General features: G+C 48.3%; 1 protein-coding gene across 3 annotated transcripts in view; it reads left to right on the top strand.

Annotated features, from left to right (window-relative positions):
• CACNA1E (calcium voltage-gated channel subunit alpha1 E) overlaps nt 1-22,748 on the top strand; it is a 318,744-nt gene that overhangs the window by 47,982 nt on the left and 248,014 nt on the right. For all 3 annotated transcript variants that reach the window (XM_074961064.1, XM_074961066.1, XM_074961065.1), the window contains exon 2: nt 21,059-21,533. In XM_074961064.1, the coding sequence (XP_074817165.1) occupies nt 21,085-21,533 (449 nt within the window). In that variant the 5' untranslated portion in view covers nt 21,059-21,084. The remainder of the gene's footprint in view (nt 1-21,058; nt 21,534-22,748) is intronic.

Here is a 22,748-nt window from a genome sequence, read left to right on the forward strand (position 1 = left end):
TAACATCTCTGAAGTCATAGGACAAAACAAGAGGGTTAGTGGATGAAACCACACCCTTGATCATTACACTGATTGCTTTGGGAAGAAAATTGACTGCGAAATCCTTAACAAACATCACATCCACCATAATCTCTTCACTGCCCTGAAATCAAACCACCAGATAGTGATTGAATCAGCAATAAAGGAGGTGCCATTGTAGTCCTTAACCGTGATGATTACCTTAACCAGGCCAATTAACAACTCTCCGACACCACCTACTAGGTGACTTTCCCCGTAGGTGCTCCAGTCCCAGAGCACCCATGGAGTCAGCATCTATGCTACGTGCTAACTACTTATGCTAAAAAATCTGTTCCACTTTGCACTTAGCTGTGAGGCTCGCAGTACCTTTCCCAGACCTGAAGAAGAGCTCTGTGTGGCTTGAAAGCTTGTCTCACTCACCAAGTTGGTCCAATAAAAGATATTACCTCACCTACCTGGTCTCACTAATATCTTGGGACCAACATGGCTATAACTATACTTTATAATCAAAGTTTTATTAAGCTCTTTGCCTCAATAATATCATATGGCAGTGAGTTCCACAGGTCATATATGAAATGTAAGTTCCTTATAGAAATTAGCTGCTTTCTGAATGCCTCTCTTGTTTACATATTATGGGAAAGTGTAAACAGTAACTCCTGACTGGGTTTCTCTATGCCAGTGGTTCTCAACCAGGGATCCAGGGACCCCTGGGAGGCCGCGATCAGGTTTCAGGGGTTCCGCCAAAATAAAGCAGCGAGCAGGGCAGTTAGATTCACTGGATCCCAGGGCAGAAAGCTGGAGCCTGAGTCCCGTCGCCTGGGGCTGAAGCTGAAGCCCAAGCAATTTAGCTTCATGGGACCTCTCACGGCATGGAGCCCTGGGCAACTGCCCTGTGCGCTCCCTGCTAAGACCAGACCTGGCTTTTTCTCTACCGGGTATGCAGAAAAACCAGTTGTGGCACAGGTGGGTGGTGGTGTTTTTATAGCATGTTGGGGTGGGGGTGGGCTCAGAAAGAAAAAGGTTGAGAGCCCCTGTTCTAGGCTGTTCATTAACTATTATGTCTTTTATCTATTTTTGTTTTCTCCTTTCCAAATGAAATACTCTTAGTCTTACTCTTACACTCCTTGCACGGAAGCTCCTCCTACAAAAACATGCCTCCAGTCACGTCTTTTTTTCTTCTTCTTCTGTCTCTTTTCCGTTTCTGCTGTTGCTCCTGGGATGAGGCAGGTGACTAACATAGGAGCACAAGTCCCATTATCGCTGAAAGTCACTGAGGCACTTTTGAAGATCCCACCCAAGTCCAATAGCTCTTTCCGCAAATGTATTGCAATCTAAAGGAGAGTAGGTCACAGAAACTGCAGCCCCAGTCTCTTCCAGCAGGAGTCGCGGCTGGGAACAGTGCAGGAGCACTGACTCTGTAGGAGCTCATCCCTATTGCAGTCCCAGCTTCTTCCAGCAGGAGTCACTGTGGGGAATGGTGCAGGAGCACTGCTATGGAGAAGCTTGCCTCTATGCCAGGCCCAGCTGCTGCCAGCAGCAGTGGGCGAAGATGTTAAGATGGATTTAGAGCAGCCAGGAGGAGCAGTACTCAGGATGTGAAATGTGAAGAACATGCTCTGTCTCGTACTGCTTTATTAAACCATGAATTTCTGCTCTCCTCATTGCCGCTGCATGTAAAATGATGTTCCATATTCTATATCCTACATGTGCAAGCTGTCAGCTTGGTGTGCAGAGCTGAGAATCCACAGGGAATTGCAGGCTGTCCCACAGTGGAGCTCCCTCTCCCAGTGCAAATGGTTACGGGAGCAGCTTGGGAAGATGCAGGGCTATTTTGGGTAGGTGTTCAGTGCTGTTTACATACATGGCATGTTATTAAAGTGTCCGCAGTCTGCATGGCACAGGACAAAGCACAGATGGTCCAGTGAAGAGCTTGTGATCTGAATAACACTTGCATCTCCAGTGACATGCTGGAGGGGCTCCAGGGAGAACCTTGTTAGAACTCAAGCTGAAGGGAGTGGGAGGGGGATTTCCCTGCCTCTGATGGAGCTATCTCTGTCTTGGTACTCCACCCCTGCTGGAGCTGACTTTTATTTCTCGAGATCATGACATTCTTTCTGAAGGATGGAGAGGAAGGCTGGTCTTGTGGCTCATGGCACCGGACTGGGACTCAGGATCTGGGTTCAATTTCTGGCTCTGACATACCTCGGGCAATGATTCTTTATGCCTCAGTTCTCCCTCCGTAAAACAGGGAGAACAATCCTTCCTTTCTGCCTCCCTGTATCTGTCATGGCCCATGTCTGCACTACAAACTTTGTCCAACACAAGTTACATCAGCATAAAGCCGACGCAGTTAGTATATCGCCTGTGCGTGTGCATACTTAGCTCCTTGCATCGGTGCTGCACGTACTTATCAGTCATACTTGGGTCAATGCACAGTGCGGTGCACTATGGGTAGGTATCCAAGTGTGCAACCCACCACCGTCCAGTGCACTGTCCTTCGGGAAGTTTTAACAATGCATGATGGGGTGGAAGCGAGTTGCTTAGGGGTGACTGGGAGCAAGAGTTCAAGTTCCCAGCATGCGACTTTTTCCATCCCATAATGTCATCCATATCCTATTATTTTTATGCCTTTTTAAAAAATCTCATGAACCCATGAGGTCCACCATTTCTGACAGAAGCATGGAGCCTGCACAGCTCTGCACCATTGTCATGAGCATTTCAAGCACAGGACTCATCGTTCTCTGGTATTTGCAGAGCTGGAAGAAGAATCGCATCAGCAGGGAACATGACTATTTCTTGGAGGATGATAGATTGCTGTGGGAGATAGTGAGAACCAATTCAAGGTGATTCGTGGCATTCACCGGGCAGCTGCAGATGGTGGAAAGCTGCTTCTGGGCCCGAGGAACGAGCACTGATTGGTGGGATCACATTGTAATGCAGGTTGGGGCTGATAAGCAGTGGCTGCTGAACTTTTGGATATGGAAGGCCACATTCCTGGTTCTGTGCACTGAGCTCACCCCAGCCCTCCAGTGCCAGGATACCAGAATGAGAGCTGCATTGACAGTGGAGAAGCGAGTGGCGATCACACTGTGGAAACTTACAACACTGGATTGCAACTGGTCCAGTGAGAAATCATTTTGGAGTTGGAAAATCCACTTTGGCGGCTGTTGTCATGCAAATATGCAGGGCCTTTAATCGTTTCTTGCTACGCAGGACTGCGACTCTCTGCAATATGCGGGACATAGTGGATGGATTTGCAGCAATGGGGTTCCTGAACTGTGGTGGATTGATAGATGGAACGCAGATCCCTATTTTGGCACCAGCCCACCTTGCCCAGAGTATGTCTGACAAACATTGGATTCATAGAAGTAGTGAGTTCAGAGTAGGGGTGGGTGCATCTCTAAGGTCTGTAACTCTCTAGTGCTTGTTAAGAGTAAAGTGACTGTGGTTAAGAAACCCTTTTGCTAAGCTTATGTTCCTTGCTTTCCTGCCATGTTAATGCTGAAGGGGTTAAAGTAGAAGCCAGAGTGCCCACAGCTGGGTGGTACGCTAGGGGAGCTTGTGTAAGTGACTGTGGGTCTTCGGAGGCCTGAGGCACTGGTTTTGGATTCTAGGACAGCTGGATCGTGGCGTCCCATGTCCCGAGAGGTCTGAGTCTGAGCGTGCACCCTAAAGTCCCTGAGCTAGGAACAGTGACTACACTCTACCCAGCCCCAGTTGGCTTAGAAGCACATGGGACCCACAGAAGCTGTTGGGTCCAATCTCAACACAGCGGTGTCCGTACAGGGCAGCATTGGGCCAGGTCATGCCAGGAGGTGTCTCAGACATCCAGGACCACAGCCATGAAGAAGGGTTTGTAGATCAATGCCTAAGCCTGGAATTGTACCCAAAGCCAAATAGGAAGCCAAAGTAAGTGCTGAGGACCGTCAGGCAGCCACATTCTGCAAAAGCTGGGGCTATCAAATGAAGGGTGGCCCTGGACAGAGCACTAATACATTCTAAGAGTCGCACAGACATGGAGAGCTGTGCTGAGATAGATACCTGCAGCTTTCTTGCCATGTGCCAATTGGCTCTTACAGCCAGTAATGCCACCGGAGATTCCAGCAGCAGAAGGGGATTACAAAGCACCCTCAAGATACCAACCTCTTAGACAAAGGGTGGACAGACCCCGTCCATCGCCAGGGCAGGAGCTGTCTTCAAGAACGTTCCTTGACCCCCTTCCTCTTGTCTGCATTCACCTTCAGCCGCATCCCAAGCCCAGTCAGGCGCTGAGACACCTCACCATCCGGGCCTGAGGATAAGGAGTCCCTGAGCGATGTGTCCTGCACATAGTAAGGACAATGCAACCCAGACTGTCCCTGTATCTCCTCCAACAGCCTCACAGGGATCATTTCAACTCTGACTTGAGAAGGTGGCTGAGGGTTAATCTCCCTGCAGCCATCCCTGTCTGCCCCAGTAATTGCTTTGCTGGAGAGAAAGGCCTGGTTCCTTGCAGCCGCCTGCTCTCCCCGCGGTACTGTGCCTGAGGTGGAGGGCTGATTTCCTTGACATACATTTGTATAAATAATAGTGGGGTTGTTTAACAGTTATTCTTAAAGGAAAGATGAGATAATTTCATGTTTTGATATTCTTAACATTGATTCCCTTGAATCTGGAGCTTGGTATGTATTACGGAGAGAGCTCTCTTCTATCCTCCCTCTCTGAGAGGGGGAGGGCAGAGTCTCTGATCACTTGGGGAAGGGCATTGGAGAGAACGGGGGCAGTTGAGGAGGAGGGGACATGGGAATCTAGATGCTATTTGGGGTAGGTTTGGAGCAGCTGGAGAAGGGAGTATTGGGGAGCAGAGTGACCATGGAAAAGAGCTGGAGTAGCGAGTGGCCCAGGAAGGGCATGGGGCAGAGGCCTGGGTTGTCCCAGTAGGGGTGTGGGAGAATAGCCTTGGGAAAACATAGGGAATCGGCCTGGGGATGGTGTGTGGGAGCAGCCTGCATGTGGCTCAGAAAGGGAGGAGGGTGGAATATTTGCATCATTTCCCAAGGCTGAGCAAAACTGACAATGTGACACAGAACTTCACCCGGAAGAACCTGGTGCCGTTTTGTGCGTTTCACACCCTTTCTGCCTTTCCCACCTCACATTTAGTGTATTTGCAATTTGAACAAAATTAATAGATTCCAAGGCCAGACGGGACCATTGTGGTCATAGAGTCTGACCTGCATAACACAGGCCGGAGATCTCCCCTAGGGATTCCTGCAGCAAACCCATCCCTTCTGTTTGAGCTTCAGCATCTCTTTTCAAAAGGCGTCCGGTCTAGATGCGTCTATCTTTGCTTTGGAAATGCGAACAGTCACATTGTTTGGATGAGAGCTGTCTCTGATTTCTATATAGGGTCTTACGCCGCACTCATCACCATAGTATCTGGGCACCTTCCAGTACCGCTTTAAGCATCGTGACTGTCATCTGTCATGTGCTGTTTGTTCTCTCTCCCTCCCTCAGGGGAAAGTGTGTGCAGTGGAGTTGTCTTGTTACGGTAGAGGTTTTTTAGATACATTGCTCTGTATTTATGTTAGAGAAGGCAAGGTCAAGGAAATGTACCTTGCGCTTGGAGTGGAAGGTGATAAGGTTTGTGATAGTCCTTAGTTCCTGGGGGAGTTTATTCCACGGTCTGAGGCCAGCCCCCGAGAAGGACCTGTCTCCTACACAGATGAGCTTTACCCTTATTGTAGAGAGTTCCATTGTGCTAGAGGAGTGTAGTTGACCCCTATCTTCATCCCAGAGGTCTAGATGGTCTTTTAGATGCCCTGAGCCCAGGCCTCGAAGATAAGGACCGATTCCTTGAACTTGATTAGATTATTCTGTGGGAAGCCAGCGTAGGGAGCAGAGGACAGGTCTGATGTGCTCACGGTAGCCAGTGCTGTTCAGGGGACATTCTCCTGTGTTCTGGACTAGTTGGAGTTTCTAGGCACTGAAGGCTTCATGCTCACGTATACTGCATCGCTGTAATCCAGCTGAGAGGTGATGGAAGCATGAATCATTGAGGCCAGGTCTGTTGTCTGCCAGGATGGGACCGAGTCTCCTAGCCAACTAGAGATGACAGCAGCATCTGCAAGTAATACTTCCTAAGCAAGAGCTTAGCATCAGTGAGGAATCCAGGAGTACATCTAAACTACAGACTGAATTTACCAATTATGGGTCTGTACCTTCAACCATTAAGAAATGGGCCTCTTTCCCCTTGGAAATAGCCCTGAGTTCGTTCTCTCTCTCTCATGAGATTTCTGTGAAAAGAGGCTTGTAACTGACCTCCCAGTGTGTCTGGCTCTCCTCAGACCTGGCCTCCTTGTTGCACTGTTCGCAGATGAACAAAGCAGCCTCTGACTCTTTTGTTCTTCAGCCATTGTCCTTTTTTGATTCTGCCTTCCCTGAGGTCAGTTTCCTTTGAGATGCCTGCCAGTGATTGTGCCATCCACAGTCCAGTTCCAGGGATCTAAAATAGAAACAGACTTTCCTGAGAAATAAGAAGAGTCAGGAAGTAAGATCGGTCGAACACACCCTCACCTGGCTGGATGCTTTGCAAAATTCTGCTGTGCAGGCCCATGGTTTAAGTTAAAGCATTGTGTGAGATACATGAGAAGTATTGTACAGCAGAACAAAGGCACTTGCCCAGACTAAAGGCTGTCTGGATGTCTAGTCCCAGAATATCTCATGTCCCAAGGAGAAATGTCAGGTAATCAGAGCTCCTTCTTCCTTTATCTGATCTATTTTAGTTGGTTATAGTGCCTTTTGTTCTGGGATCTAAGCACTGCCCAGCTTGGCTCATTGCCAACAAGTAATTTTCTTTCACCTGAATGTTCATAGAAATATGAGCTGTCACTTAAAAATCAGGTTTAATGGACTCTTGTTTGGTTCTATGCAGTTCCTGACTCCAAAACATGGTTGTATATTTGGTAACATCCCTTTGAGGCCCCAGTTCAGCAAAGTGCATAAGCATGCACTTACATAACAGCCATACTCAATCAGACCAATGCTCCATCTAGCCCAGCATCCTGTCTCTGACTGGCCAACGCCAGGTGCTTCAGGTGGAATGAACAGAACGGGGTAATTCCAAATGATCCATCCTCTGTTGTCCAGTCTCAGCTTCTGGCAGTTGAAAATTTAGGGTCACCTGGAGAATGGGGTTGCATCCCTGCCCATCTTGGCTCATAGCCATTGATGGACCTATCCTCTATGAACTGATCTAATTCTTTTTTGAACCCAGTTATACTTTTGGCCTTCACAACATGTCCTGGCAAAGAGTTCCATTGGTTGACTGTGCACTGTGTGAAGAAGTCCTTCCTTTTGTTTCTGCCTTTAAACCGGCTGCTTATTAATTTCATTGGGTGACTCCTAGTTCTTGTTTCAGAGTAACAGCCGTGTTAGTCTGTATTCGTAAAAAGAAAAGGAGTACTTGTGGCACCTTAGAGACTAACCAGTTTATTTGAGCATGAGCTTTCGTGAGCTACAGCTCACTTCATCGGATGCATAGCATATCTAGTTCTTGTGTTATGTAACACTTCCCTATTCACTTTCTCCACACCAGCCATGATTTTGTAGACCTCTATCATATCCCCCCATTAGCCGTCTCTTTTCTATCCTGAACAGTCCCAGTCTTTTCAATCTCTCCTCATATGGAAGCTGTTCCATACCCCTAACCATTTTTCTTGACCTCCTCTATACCTTTCCCAATTCTAGTATATCTTTTTTGCAATGGGGCAACCAGAACTGTTTGCAGTATTCAAGGTGTGGGTGTACCACAGATTTATAATGCAGCATTATGATATTTTCTGTTTTATTATCTGTCCCTTTCCTAGTGGTTCCTAATGGTTCCCTTTGAAATGAGTGGGATTTAAGAACATGCTTAAGTGCTTTAGTGAATTAAAGTCTAAACCAGGTCTATGTTAGAAAACCTTTTCTGGCATAACAATGTCAGGGTGTGATTTATTTATTTTATTGTGACATTTCTATGACAGTAGGAAAGCCCTAGTGCGGATGCAGTTACACAGGCATAAAAGTGCTTTTGCTGGTATGGCATAGATCTGGTCTGTACTAGAAAGCTTTGCTGGCATAGATATGACGAGGGCCCTACCAAATTCGTGGTCTATTTTTTTTTTAATTTCACCATCATATCATTTTAATAATCTTGAATTTCATGGTTACAGATATTTAAATCTTAAATTTCATGGTGTTTTAACAACTATGAATATGTATTTTTAAAACAGCAAAATATAAACATGTAAAGTCATTAAGACTCAGCGTTTCTCAAACGGGGGGTCCCAACTAAAAAGGGGGTTGCAAAGCTATTGTAGGGGGGGCCGTGGTATTGCCATCCTTATTTCTGCGCTGCCTTCAGAGCTGGGTGGCTGTAGAGCTGCGGCTGCTGGCCAGGTGCCCAGCTCTGAAGGCTGCGTCCCCACCAGAAGCAGTACTGAGGTAAGGGTGGCATGGTATGGTGGCAGCAGTATTGCCACCCTTATTTCTGCACTGCTGGTGGTGGGGACGCTGCCTTCAGAGCTGGGCACCTGGCCAGCAGCCGCAGCTCTATGGCCACCCAGCAGCCGCCGCTCTCCAGCTGCCCAGCTCTGAAGGAGAGGGTAAAAATACATAAAAGACCAGCTTTCACAGGGGAAACCAGATTTCACAGTCCGTGATGTGTTTTTCATGGCCGTGAATTTGGTAGGGCCCCAGATATGACTGTTAGGAGTGTGAAAAAATCACTGACTAATGGACGTAGCTAGCGTAGATAATGCTTACACCAGCGAAAGTCCTTTTGCTGGTATAACCTATTCCGTTCATGGAACTCGTTTAAACTGTTCTGGCAAAAGAACTCTTTTGCAGGTAATAAGCTGTGTTTCCACTAGGGAGGTTTGCTGGTATAACTCTACTGGTATTTCTATGCCAGAAAATCCTTTTAAATAGAGACAAGACTTTATTTTGCTTACCAAATTGGTATAAGCTATAATAACAAAAGCAATTTTTTCTGGCATGAATTGCATCTACGCTAGTAAAACACTACAAGTGAGCTGTAGCGCACGAAAGCTTCTGCTCAAATAAATTTGTTAGTCTCTAAGGTGCCACAAGTACTCCTTTTCTTCTTACTCCAGGTGTAGTTGCACCAGAAAAACTGGAGTCCACATTGAGTCCTGTTCTTCACACAGATTTTGTACCTATGTGGATTCGCGGTGTGATTTTTCCTTTACTGAGATAGTGATACTGGTAGAATCCCTAATGTGAATGCAGTTATACTGGAATGAAGATGCCTTAGTGTAGCTTATTCCCCATCCCATATGGGAATAGCTATATTGATATAAAGCACCTTTATATTGGTGTTACTTCATCCATGCTAGGGGCTTGTATCTCTTTACCTCTACCAGTATAGTTAACGTGGTACAATTTTTGTAGACAAAGCCCTTAGGCCTAAGTGCTCACTTCTGCTATTGCATACAGAGCCTCAACAATCCCAAACACCGGTTGTGAGAGAGGCCCTTTATTAACCAAAACCCAGCAGCTTTTGCTCAGGCTCAAGTAACAAACAGCCATGCGACTCAAAATTGTATACATCATCAGCTGAAAGTGACACCTACATTTACCCAGAGGTCATAACTGCAGACACAGCTGTCTGCTACTTGGCCAGTTTTTGAGTTTGTTGTTAAATGAAACTAAACCTTGAATTTCAAGTAGCTCTAGGTTTTGTTCACCCACTGCTGCCTTGCTATTGTGAAACAAAAGCATAGATACAAGAGGAGTGAAGGGTAATTTACAACTAAACATATTAAGATGGTAAGAGACATAGTGAAGCAATGAGAATGAATCACTCATTTGAGGGTCCACTTGACTTTGCTCTGTGAGGCCTTGTAATTAATTTACTGTTATCACGCTAACCTTTTGTGCTCTGCTTCTGAGCACTGCTTTGCATCATTAAATGAGTTCCCCCATTTTTCACACATCTCTTTGACCAGGGACTAATATTCTGCAGCTCAGATAGAGTGAACACTGTTCAGGGAAGGAAAACAGGTGATAATTAAGGTTTCAGAGTAACAGCCGTGTTAGTCTGTATTCGCAAAAAGAAAAGGAGTACTTGTGGCACCTTAGAGACTAACCAATTTATTTGAGCATAAGCTTTCGTGAGCTACAGCTCACTTCATCGGATGTGATAATTAAGTGGCCTGATGTTAAGGTAGAGGGGGTGAGTTGGAGTGGCAATGGGGGTGAAATGGGAGACTTAAGGGGGTGGTGGTCAGAGGGGTATGCCAGAGAGAGCGGGCAGAAACTGGGAAGGAAGGTGAAATGGGTGTGAAGTCTCAGGGAGGGGGAGGTGGGGTGGCTGAGTGAAAAGATGCAGAGAGAGCAGGAGGAGTGGGTGAAAAGGGGAATGCGTCTCCAAAGCTGCCTTTATCAACTTCTAAATCTGCCCTCAAGCAAAGATCTCTCCTCGTGCCTTACCGCTCTTGAGGTGACTGCCCCTTCCCCTGGCTCTGTTTGGTTTCTGTGATTGACTGGAGTCTGAATTCAGGGATACAAAGAGTTTGAATATTTGTGTTCTTGCTCTGAGGCTGGATGAAACCTCTTCCCTGCCACTTACCGTCTTCATCACCTGGTACGAAGAGGACTGTGCCTTGCAGAGTTGCCTCTGGAAGGTGCTGGTTGTAGTCATTCTGTGATGGACTCATAAACCAAGGGGATGTGACAGATGTCTAGTTTGGAAAGCAATAATCTGATGTGGCATGTGCACCAGATGAGACCCCACCTTAGTCCTCTCTACCGCTAGGGATAGGATGAAGGGAGACAAGTGGCCCAGTTTTGCAGACTGTATTGCATTAATCTATGAGCCATGGCCAGTGGCAGCATGCAGTGCCCAGAAGAGAGAGAACTGACACAGAGTGGATTTTTCAGGATGGCATCAGCACGACTCAGCAGCATGTTGTGCTGTGGCCTATTGGCTGCCCTTTGATCGCTTGGACGTTCGGAGACACATTGTCCTCCTACATACGTGATGTTGCCCTGTTGTAGTCGGTGGAGTGAGAGCAGTGCAAGTGTGCGGCTAATGCAGTCGTAACTCGCAGTGCTCTGGTGCAGGTTATTCAGAGAATAGATGAAAAGTGCTTTGATCATTAAAAGTGCTACCTAAGTGCTCAGTATTATCATGATGGTAATACATGGGTACTTGGATAAGAGATTGTATTGATGTCATTGCAGCACATGCACTGAGGCAGCAGAAAAACCTCTGACATGACCTCCTCTTTTTAGACCAGCAATAATGCATGCAGGCTAGAGTATAGCTCAGTGCTGTTTGCATTTATGATCTTGCTTTCTCCTCATTTTGTTTAATTAGGGTCCTAAAACTGCGAACAAAAGTTCTGCAGATTATAGTCTCCCATCTTCGTAAATTTTTGGATGTGTCTTGTATACAATCAAAACAATGGGCCAAGTTTTTTTGTGGGTGTTGATTGGCACAGCTCTTTTGAAGCCAATGGAGCTGCGCCAATATACACAGCAGAGTGTTTGGCCTTGTATCTCTAGTCAACTGGATGTGAGTCATCAGGTTGTATGTGGCTACTCTCCAAATCAGACTGACTTCTTATGGGCTGTCTTTCAATGACTGTAACAAGTTGGGCTCCAAAAGAATTCCTGGTAATTTCTCTTCCATAACTTGTTCTCTGAGATCAACGTGTTGAGAGATTTCCAAACAGCCTCTGCCCCCGTAAAAGATGTCTGGCATGCATGTTCATCTGGTGTCTCTTCTCTCATGAATCTGTGCATCCATTCTGCATGTACTTGAAGGAAGACCTTAATCTTTTTTCTTTTAGGAGCAAGGATATGTTATTTAGTTTCTTGATGACTGTGTAATGCCCCAGAAAATGGAGTCAATTTAGGGTTTCCTCCAGTTCTGTCCAGTGGTGTAGCCAAACTTTTTTTTCACTCATGGCATTCTGACCCTGAGTTGTTCACCTGTTTCACTGCCCACTAGAATGAACCTGGCACTTCAACTGCCCCTGTGCTTCTTCCCAGGTCTGTTACCTCCTGAAGTCTGAATGTCAAGTCACAGAAGTTGACTTCTTCCGTGTTCATAACATGTGGGAATGGTTTCAAACTGCAGCGCCCTCCTTTCCCATAGCAACCAATGCCGGTTGGGTTTGCCGTTTAAAAGGAGGGGCTGCGGTTTTGGGTTGGATGTGTAGCACATCCCTCCCCCCACCGTGTGGCTATTCTCCGGGTTGATCCCTTTTAGCCAAGCGCAAACAGCCCAGCATGACCGGGGTTCATGAAGGAGAGCAGGCGGTTATACAGTGGATGCAGCGGGGGCCTGTGCTCTTGTTGGCTTTCCTACAGCTCCAACAGATGCTTCATCGCGTCCGTTTGCTCCCCCATTAGCCTCAGCATCGCGTCCTGCCTCCACTCTTCACACTCACTTAATGCTTTCCTGGCCTATGCCACTGAATGCCTCCATACATTAAGCTGTGCCCTATCAGTGCGGGAGGACTGCATGAGCTCTGAAAACATGTCATTGCGAGTGTGGTTTTTTTCACCTCTTATCTGCCATAACCTCAGGGACGGAGATGATAGGGGGAGCGTAGAAACATTCTACGCTCTATGATTCTGGGGGGACTGCATGGTCACCTGTGCTGCTGAGTTCGCCACGCTGACCAAGCAGGAAATGAAATTCAAAAGTTCCCGGGGCTTTTCCTGTGTACCTGGCTAGTGCATCGGAGTTCAAAGTGCTGTCCAGAGCGGTCACAATGGAGCACTCTGGAATAGCTCCCAGAGGCCAATACCGTCGATTTGCGTCCACACTACCCCAAATTCGACTCAGCAAGGTCGATTTTTAGTGCTACTCCCCTTGTTGGGGAGCAGTACAGAAGTCGATCTTAAGAGCCCTTTAGGTCAACGGAATGGGGTTGGTTGTGTGGACACATTCATTTTTAAATCGACCTAGCATGGCTAAATTCGACCTAACCCCGTAGTGTAGACCAGGCCTAAGAGTCTGGCTTAGGCGGCCAACACTGCATATTTTGCAACACTGCTGTGAGCTTGTGACCAGAGAGGCAGCTAAATGCAATACTCTACACAGCCTGATGCTGGTACAAGTTTGCCAGGTCTCAGAGTGGCTGTGCTGGGCCTGTGTTTTTCCAGCAATGTGGTTGCAAGTGAAAGTCGATGCCGGAGACAGAAGCTGCATTTTCTATCTTTGCTGTTCTTTTCTCTCCCTTTTTGTGTGTGTATTTTTCTTTTCTTTCTAGGAAATGGGATAGGACTTTAACTGCGACAATGACAGTCCCAGCCCATATCAACTAATTTTTTCTCTTTTCCCCCAAAAAGGACATCACCTCCCTACATGAGCAAGGTACCAGGATTGATGGATGCTGTGAGGTCTTCCCATTCTAGGTCTTCCTCCAGCAGATCTGCTGGGCTACTGAAAAGTAACTCAGGCTATTTAGGCTACTCTTCTAAGATGTTTGAGCAAGACAAATTGGAGGCTAAGAATATATGCAACCATATGACTAATCTGTGTCCACAAGCGTAAGAACCTGCAGGGCTGCAACCTAGGTCTGTGTGGGTTCTGTGCCACTGATGCCTCTGCATCTCCACTATAGGCCTAGGCTGGGCTCCCACAGGAGGACCCTGTGAGGCTGGGCTCGACAGGAAGTATCACCCAACGGGACCTGAGTGTGTGCCCCTTACAGACCACTGATTGGCCAGTACCAGTACTTAAACCAGGAAGACGTGAAAGGGAGCTGTCTGAGCAGCAACACAGAGTGCCTGTCTCTGCTCCAGACCCTGCTTGCAATGGGCCCTAGACTCCAGCTTCTGACCCTGGTTTGTCCTCAACTTTACTCGTCAATTGCTGTCTATAACCTGGCACCTGACCCTGGTCTCCTGGTAACCTGACCCTGCCGGTCTCCTGACACCTGAACCTTGGTCTGCCCTCTGGCCTATCTCAAACTCTGACCTCCTGGTCCCTGACTCCTAACTCCTGCTCTGACTGCCCTTGTCTAGACCCTGACAGTTAGTGCCCCTCTGGATTGGAGCCCTCGTTGTGTATATGCTGTGAATTCTGCACCTAACACATTTGCAAGTTGGGGCTAAATAGCCAGATGCTCCAGTAGTTGAATACTTGATCTCTTTCTAATTCAATTTGCAGCTCCCAGAAACCACTGGTCAGTGTTTATCAAGGTCATCAGTCTTCTCCAGCACAAATCCAACAGCAGACTGTCACGCATCTTGTTACCGTTAATGGATGATCTGGAGTCTGAAAGTTAAGAGCCTCCAAAGATCTTGTTCGCAAATAATGAAACAATCCAGAATGTGTCACAAAGGCAGCTTTTCCTCGATCTGCCTTTGCTGCTCCTCTGCTGGGGTCTGGATCCTAAATCAAAACTTCTGCAACATTTTGCTCCAGCCATTATCCAAAGTGTCCGTTATGTTAACAAAGGATGGCTGTCTTTACCTGTCTGCCATGTGTTTCCTGTCTCTATTAGACTTTTTAATAGAGTCCTCCATCCAGGGATAGAGCAGTTCTTTTACTGCTGCCACCAGGGGGATGTCTTAGCGGGGCACTCCCAGGTTGATAGGAAATGTGCCGCAGCACTCAGTCACATATGTATTGGTGCAGCTCTTCTAATTATTTAGTTTCATCCCCTTTCACTGAAGCTTCTGTCCAGGCCACCTCTAAATTGCTCTCTGGATGGGGCTGCGTTTCATCTCTTGGCCACAGCCCCTGTGACAGATGATGAGGTGGCACCTCTGATAACAATGTCTCCTGCTAATTGCTTATCAGCAGTATCTGCTTCTCAACCACACTGATTACTCTGACCCAGCACTTTCCATTTCGGGGCTACTTGAAACCGAGTTGTGCTAAATGCCAGTTCTGACTGTGTATTGGTAACTTCGAATGCTCCTTCAGGGCTCGGCTACGCTGGCAACGCTAAAGCGCTGCCGTGGCAATGCTTTAACGTGGCTTGTGTGGTCGCGGCACAGCGCGGGGAGAGAGCTCTCCCAGCGCTCTAAAAAAACCACCCCCACGAGGGGCATGGCTCCCAGCGCTGGGGCACTGTCTACACTGGTGCTTTACAGCGCTGAAACTCGCTGCGCTCGGGGGTGTTTTTTCACACCCCTGAGCGAGAAAGTTGCAGCGCTGTAAATTGCCAGTGTAGACAAGCCCTTAGATTCTCCACAGCTTTCCATTCTTTTTACAGGTGCATGGTGTAGTGGTGCATGATGACTTAACTTCATAGCAACTTTACTCCAGGCCAGGACTGGGACAGGACAGTTGATTTGGTGATCCTGAGAAGGTTCTCTCTCCACCTGATGTCGTGGTAGTGGGACCTCTAAGCTCCCAAGAGTTTCCTCCTGACCTCCTCACAGTGTGAGCACCGACTCCTACCAACATCCATCAGGAATATGTGGATATTGTGCAGGGAATTGTGCTGAACAGGGCTGTCCTGGTAATCTTAACACACTGGCAACCTCCACTTTTCCTAACTCCCCTCCTTCTTTCCTTTGGGTTGGGCAGTTATTTCCAAATGCCCTTTACCTCCCCTGTAAATGTCATGTGGCCCAACTGGGGAAGAGTTAGCCACCCTCATCTGATCAAAGGGTGGCTTGTGAGCTGTGTGCATGTCTGCTTCCTCTAGTTGGCTGAGTCAAGCAAGGCATGCAGTGGCATTTCTCTGTTTGTTTGTAGTGTGATAACTTGAAGATCGCATCTGATCAATTCCAAACTCTCTGGGAGTGTTCTAGGCATCAGTGGGAAGCATCAGAATAGCCTGTTTTCCACTAAAACCACTACCTGGTCACTCAGGACACTGGGGCGAGGCAGTGACCGCCCCGTGGGAGGGGAACAGCAGAGGTCAGGCAGTGACCTCAGAGTTGAGGGTTAGGTCTAGTGGGCCTCTCGCCCAACTCCAGCCAGCCTCCCTACTCCACCCGGGGTTTCTCCTCCCTGCTCTCCAACCCGCCCCTCCCCCACAAAAAAAAAAGAAGAAGAAAAAGAAAAATCAGCGGAGCCCTTTGCTGCCACTCCTGCTACCTGCCTCCTGGTCAGAACCCTCTTGATTTTGATGGGAAACTGGAAAAGCCTGGGAGCGTGTGACCAGGGGCGCCAGTTTCATCCCTGAGGTCTGCTCACTGCACATAGCGTACAGCTTGAGTGTGATATATGATGAGTTCAGTGCTGCTCCCAGTTTCCACCTTTGGGGCAGGGAATTTGTTTATAAACAGAGGCAGGGTGATTAAGACAACAAAAGGCTTGTCATTAAATTAAGAATCCTTAGATGATCCTGAAAGCATTGCCAGGCACTCCAGTTACAAGATAGGAAACAAAGGGTATGTCTACACTACGAAATTAAGTCGAATTTATAGAAGTCGGTTTTTTAGAAATCGGTTTTACATATTCGAGTGTGTGTGTCCCCACAGAAAATGCTCTAAGTGCAATAAGTGCATTAACTCGGTGGAGTGCTTCCACAGTACCGAGGCTAGAGTCGACTTCCAGAGTGTTGCACTGTGGGTAGCTATCCCACAGTTCCCGCAGTCTCCGCTGCCCATTGGAATTCTGGGTTGAGATCCCAATGCCTGATGGGGCTAAAACATTGTCGCGGGTGGTTCTGGGTATATATCGTCAGGCCCCCGTTCCCTCCCTCCCTCCGTGAAAGCAAGGGCAGACAATCGTTTCACGCCTTTTTTCCTGAGTTACCTGTGCAGACGCCATACCACGGCAAGCATGGAGCCCGCTCAGCTCACTGTCACCGTATGTCTCCTGGGTGCTGGCAGACGCGGTACGGCATTGCTACACAGTAGCAGCAACCCATTGCCTTGTGGCAGCAGATGGTGCAATAGGACTGGTAGCCATCATCGTCATGTCCGAGATGCTCCTGGTTGCCTCTGTGAGGTCGATCAGGAGCGCCTGGGCAGACATGGGCGCAGGGACTAAATTTGGAATGACTTGATCAGGTCATTCTCTTTAGTCCTGCAGTCAGTCCTATTGAACCATCTTATGGTGAGCAGGCAAGTGATATGGATTGCTAGCAGTCCTATTGCATCATCTTCTGCCGGGCAGGCAAGAGATGAGGATGGCTAGCAGTCCTATTGTACCATCTTCTGCCAAGCAGCCATGAGATGTGGATGGCATGCAGTCCTTCTGCACCATCTGCTGCCAGCCAAAGATGTAAAAGATAGATGGAGTGGATCAAAACAAGAAATAGACCAGATTTGTTTTGTACTCATTTGCAAAATCCCCCCCCCCGCCCCCTGTCTAGGGGACTCATTCCTCTAGGTCACACTGCAGTCACTCACAGAGAAGGTGCAGCGAGGTAAATCTAGCCATGTATCAATCAGAGGCCAGACTAACCTCCTTGTTCCAATAAGAACAATAACTTAGGTGCACCATTTCTTATTGGAACCCTCCATGAAGTCCTGCCTGAAATACTCCTTGATGTAAAGCCACCCCCTTTGTTGATTTTAGCTCCCTGTAAGCCAACCCTGTAAGCCGTGTCGTCAGTCGCCCCTCCCTGCATCAGAGCAACGGCAAACAATCGTGCATCTGAGTTGAGAGTGCTGTCCGGAGCAGTCATAATGGAGCACTCTGGGTTAGCTCCCGGAGGCCAATACCATCGAATTGTGTCCACAGTACCCCAAATTCGACCCGGCAAGGCCGATTTAAGCGCTAATCCACTTGTCGGGGTGGAGTAAGGAAATTGATTTTAAGAGCCCTTTAAGTCGAAATAAAGGCCTTCATCGTGTGGACAGGTGCAGGTTTACATCTATTTAACGCTGCTAAATGCGACCTAAAGTCCTAGTGTAGACCAGGGCAAAGGGTAGGAATAAATGGTGAGAATGGAGAGAGGTAAATAGTGGTGCCCCTGAGGGGTCTGTACTGGGACCAGTGTTGTCAAACATATTTGTAATTGATCTGGAAAAAGGGGTAAACAGTGAGGTGGCAAAATTTGCAGATACAAAATTATTCAAGATAGTTAAATCCAAAGCTGACTGCAAAGAGTTACAAAGGGATCTCACAAAACTGGGTGACTGGGTGAATGGCAGATGAAATTCAATGGTGATAAATGCAAAGTCATGCACATGGCAAAATATAATCCCAATTATACATATAAAATGATGGGGTCTGAATTAGCTGTTACCTGTCAAGAAAGATCTTGGAGTCATTGTGGATAGTTCTCTGAAAACATCTGCTCAATGTGCAGCGGCAGTCAAAAAAGCGAACAGAATATTGGGAATCATTAGGAAAGGGATAGATAATGACAGAAAATATCATATTGTCTCTATATAAATCCATGGTATGCCCATATATTGAATACTGCGTGCAGATTTGGTCATCCCATCTCAAAAAAGATATATTGGATTTGGAAAAAGTACAGAAAAGGGCAACAGAAATGATTAGGGGTATGGAATAGCTTCTGTATGAGGAGAGATTAAAAACACTGGGACTTTTCAGCTTGGAAAAGAGATGACTAAGGGGGAAATGACAGAGGCCTATAAAATCATGAATGGTGTGGAAAAACTGAATAAGGAAATATTATTTACTCCTTCATATAACGCAAGAACTAGGGGTCACCAAATGAAATGAATCGGCAGCAGATTTAAAACAAACAAAAGAAAGTATTTCTTCACAGTCAACCTGTGGAACTCTTTGCCAGGGGATGTTGTGAAGGCCAGAACTGTAATAGGGTTCCAGTAAGAACTAGATAAATTCATAGAGGATAGACCCATCACTGGCTTTTAGCCAGGATGAGCAGGGATGGAGTCCCTAGCCTCTGTTTGCCAGAAGCTGGGAGTGGGCAACGGGATGAATCACTTGATGATTACCTGTTCTGTTCATTCCCTCTGAAGCACCTGGCATTGGCCACTGTTGGAAGACAGGATACTGGGCTAGGTGGACCTTTGGTCTGACCCAGAATGGGCATTCCAATGTTCTTATATAGAACCCAGATGTATCTGCCCCCTGCTGTAACCTACTAGACCCCACTCCCCTCCCAGAGCTGAGATAGAACCCCGGAGTCCTGATGGGGTCTCTCTCTCTGCAGAGTTACAAAGTCAGAATATACATTAAAATTTTAAACCTAACCAGTGTCTCTTAAGTGACTTGCCACAAGATGTCCGAACATGTTAGTATTAGAGCGGAGTGGATCTAATATTTATTTAATTTTCCTTCTTTTATTTAGGAATTAGATACAGTGCTCCTGTCAGCTAATTGCTAAGTTATCTGCCAAAAAACTAGAGTTTTCAAGTGCCTAAGTAGCCCCTGGAATAACGGTTAAAGTTGCCCCCCGCATCAAAATCTGAAATGGCGACCCTGATGCGACTGAAAACTAATAGCTGACAGGCTGGTCAGAATCAGTCTGTGCGCTTGCATGTTTGTAACCCTGCTTCTAGTCTGACCCATCAGCTTATTCATGGGTACGTCATCTTCCTTCGCCAGCAGATCGGGAAGTTAGCTTGTTAAGCCATTTATAACCTGACTTTCCTAACAGGGCTCTGTCATGGGCAGCCGGTAACCCAGCCATTGGGGGAGGCTAGCCCCAGGCCCCACCCCTCCCTCGTCCATTCTGCTCCACCTCCCCTGCAGGAGCCCAGAGCATCCCCACCACGGCCCCTGGCCCCAGTGCTGGGTGGCCGGGCGGCACTGCCACAGTGCCCCCAGCCCCGGTGGGCCGGGTGGCCAGCCCTGGAGTGCCAGGGAGCAGCACCCCAGTCCTGGTGCTCTGGCCGGCCAGCCCCAGCCCCAGCTAGCCTGGGCCAGGGCAGAGCATAGGGAACTGCAGGAGGGGCCTGGGAGCGGAGCTTGGGTGGGACCACGCCAGGCTGTTTGGGGAGGCACAGCCTCCCCCAGCCTACGATACCCGCCAGCCATGGGCTCCATCACTGCCTGCAGCATAGGGTCTTTCTAGCTTGCCGGCCTCAACATTCAATGCAGCAGGTTCTGTTTCACCTGGGTCATCTCCGATTTGGGTGCGAAGCTCTGTCAAAGCCTCTGTAAAGTGCAAAGGTAGCTAGCGAGGGGCTGCCCGCCTGGCGTATCCTGGCCTGCTATCGCTTGTGGCATTTCAGAAGAGCTAGTCCTCCTTGATAGTGGCTCTTCCCTTGGTTACTTATACTAGCTGTTTACACAATCCCCAGCCAGCAATGGGAGGCTGCTGACGAAAGGCCTTTGCATTGCCGGGATGCTCGTTCACCCAGAAGAAAAGTTATTCCCCAGCCCTCTGCGTGGCCGTGTACTCTTAGCAGGCAGCAGTGCTGTAGCTGCTGCCCCTTTCCTTCCTGTGACAACGCTGCAAATCCCCGCAACATGCACAGGTTAAAGAGGAAACCTCCTGCAGGAGCCAGCAACAAAGCCACATGCGTTGGGACCTGCGCTCGAGTTAGGGGACAGCACCATCTACTGTCACAGATGCTACTTGCATTTACCTTTGCAGCCTGAAGTTTTGTCAAACTCCCTCACCAGCCGCTAGACTGTGGGAGTGGGGGCAAGTTAACTCCTTTCTGCCCTTGCATCCGATGAAGTGAGCTGTAGCTCACGAAAGCTTATGCTCAAATAAATTGGTTAGTCTCTAAGGTGCCACTAGTACTCCTTTTCTTTTTGCCCTTGGAAGAGCAAGCGGTGGGGGACATTTGTCTGTTCTTGGCCCAGGGCAAAAGAGGGTTAATCCATCGCTGTTGGTGGAAGGATTGGGCCTGTGATTAAGCTGGATTTAGATGAGAACTGGGGGTCCCTTTCCAGCCCAGGCAAAGGGACCTAGTGAAAAATCAAGATAGTGGGAGATTCACCTGCTCAGGCAAAGGCCCTGAGAAATAGGGTGTTGCAGGTATGGAGTAAACAGCCATCTCCCTCCTGCTTTGCAGCCCCCCATCACATGCAGGTACCTGGAGGTGACTAGCTTTTTGTTAAACTCTTCGGTAGTGGTGGCACAACACACAGCCACCTGGGGATCATGGTTATGTTACTTCTCACTGATCAGGAGCTTGCTATTAATTTCCCCTGTCTGTCTTGTGCCCTCTCTAGAGTGATGTACCGCAACGGTGCCGAAGATGCTTGGACTCGGCGCATGTTCTCTCAGCACTCGCACGCTCTCCGAGGCCAGCTCCCTCACGGCCAGTGGGGTTGCCGAGCTGGACTCCGACTCCCAGAGATACGTCCTGGCCCTTCCAGAGGAAGAGACATGGCGCAAGCACCAGCTCGGCCTGATGCAAGCCACCCAGTCCTGCAGCCTGCTGGAGCCCGAGGCTTTGGGGGACGCTCTGGTCTCCCGCACGGCCAGCTTTGACGTCCTCTATGAGCCAGGGTCCCGGGAGGGGGAGGCCGGCTTGGGCTTTGAGGGGAGCAGCACTTTTGACCTGGGACTGAGCCAGTACATCCCAGTGAGCCCAGATGTGATCAAGCGCCGGAGGGGCGGGCTAATCGAACAGAGGGACATCATCAAGGCGCACGAGGCTCACAAGATGCAGAGCACGCCGCAGGCGAGGCGGAAGGAGTGGGAGTAAGTACCCAGCAGGCCCTGTGGTGGCGGCACGAGGCAGCTCTAGATAAGAGAAGATGTTACTTCTCACTGCTCACGGGTGATTGGAGCTCAGGCCCCTGACTCCAGTGGCCAGCGGGGGCTCACAAGGGTTCTGGAGGCAGCATGCCTAGCTTTGCGGGGAGGAAAAGCCTTACACAATTGCCATCCCACAATCACCCTTAAAGTGAGCCATCATCAGCCAGAAAGATAGGTCAACCCATTGTGCAGGCCCTTTGGGAAACAGAGAGGAAGAGCTGGAGGGATCGTGGAGGCCTTGCCTGCTAAACTACCAATGCCAATATCTTCCCGTGCCCCACCCAGCCTTCTCTCCCCTCCTGCAGGGAGCGATTCTAAAATAGAATGAAAAAATCCCTGTCTGGGGTCTTTTCTCTGCTGTTTCCCCTGGGAATGGGCCAGATCTTTAACCAGCTCTTTGAACCTGGGACATGGCTTCCAACCTCCCTTTGTGTTGCTAAGGAGTTTTGCTCAACGCTAGTTGCTATCCTTTCTTTGGTCCCTTCTCTGTGTCCTCCCCACCATTACTGCGTTCAGTGCTCTCCTGGCTTCGGCTGTTACCCTTGGCTCTGTGCTGATGGTGGGAATTTCTGGGCACGTTGTTCTAAGGGCCTGGATTCCTTGTGCTTTGATGCTTTGAGGGGAGGAGGTTGGTATGTGTGCCATAGTGGACTGCACCATATTAGGGAGTTCAGTACTCATCAGTCAAGACCAAACAGAATTCACCCCTCTCCCGCTCCTGCCTGCCCTTGTCTCTGGGTTGTAGCGAAGTGTCTGACTGTAACTACACTAGAGGGCCAGGAAAAAGCTCTCTACAGATTACCTTGGTGATGGGTATTTAGCTGTACTGTGTAGTGGGGAAACCCTACAGGCATAAAATCCGTGATGTAACTTTGATCTCTAGACACAGTCTCCAGAGGCACAGGGAACAATCTAACCTGGTGACTCCTAAGGCACCAGAAGCTCTAAGGGCAACCCTGAAAGGAGGGTTTGACTGTCTGGTAGGACTGACACAGGGAACAAGCTAGTATTTCTGGAACTGGGGACCTGAAAATGATGCTGCAGGCAGTGAGTTGGGGCAATGTGACCCTTTGCTAAACAAACAGATGCAGTTTCCAGGTAACCCTGGTTGCATCCTGGAAGTGATTTATTTTAAATGGATCAGGAATAGAGACGTCC

Source organism: Natator depressus, chromosome 8 (assembly GCF_965152275.1).
Source record: "Natator depressus isolate rNatDep1 chromosome 8, rNatDep2.hap1, whole genome shotgun sequence".
Taxonomy (NCBI): domain Eukaryota; kingdom Metazoa; phylum Chordata; order Testudines; family Cheloniidae; genus Natator; species Natator depressus.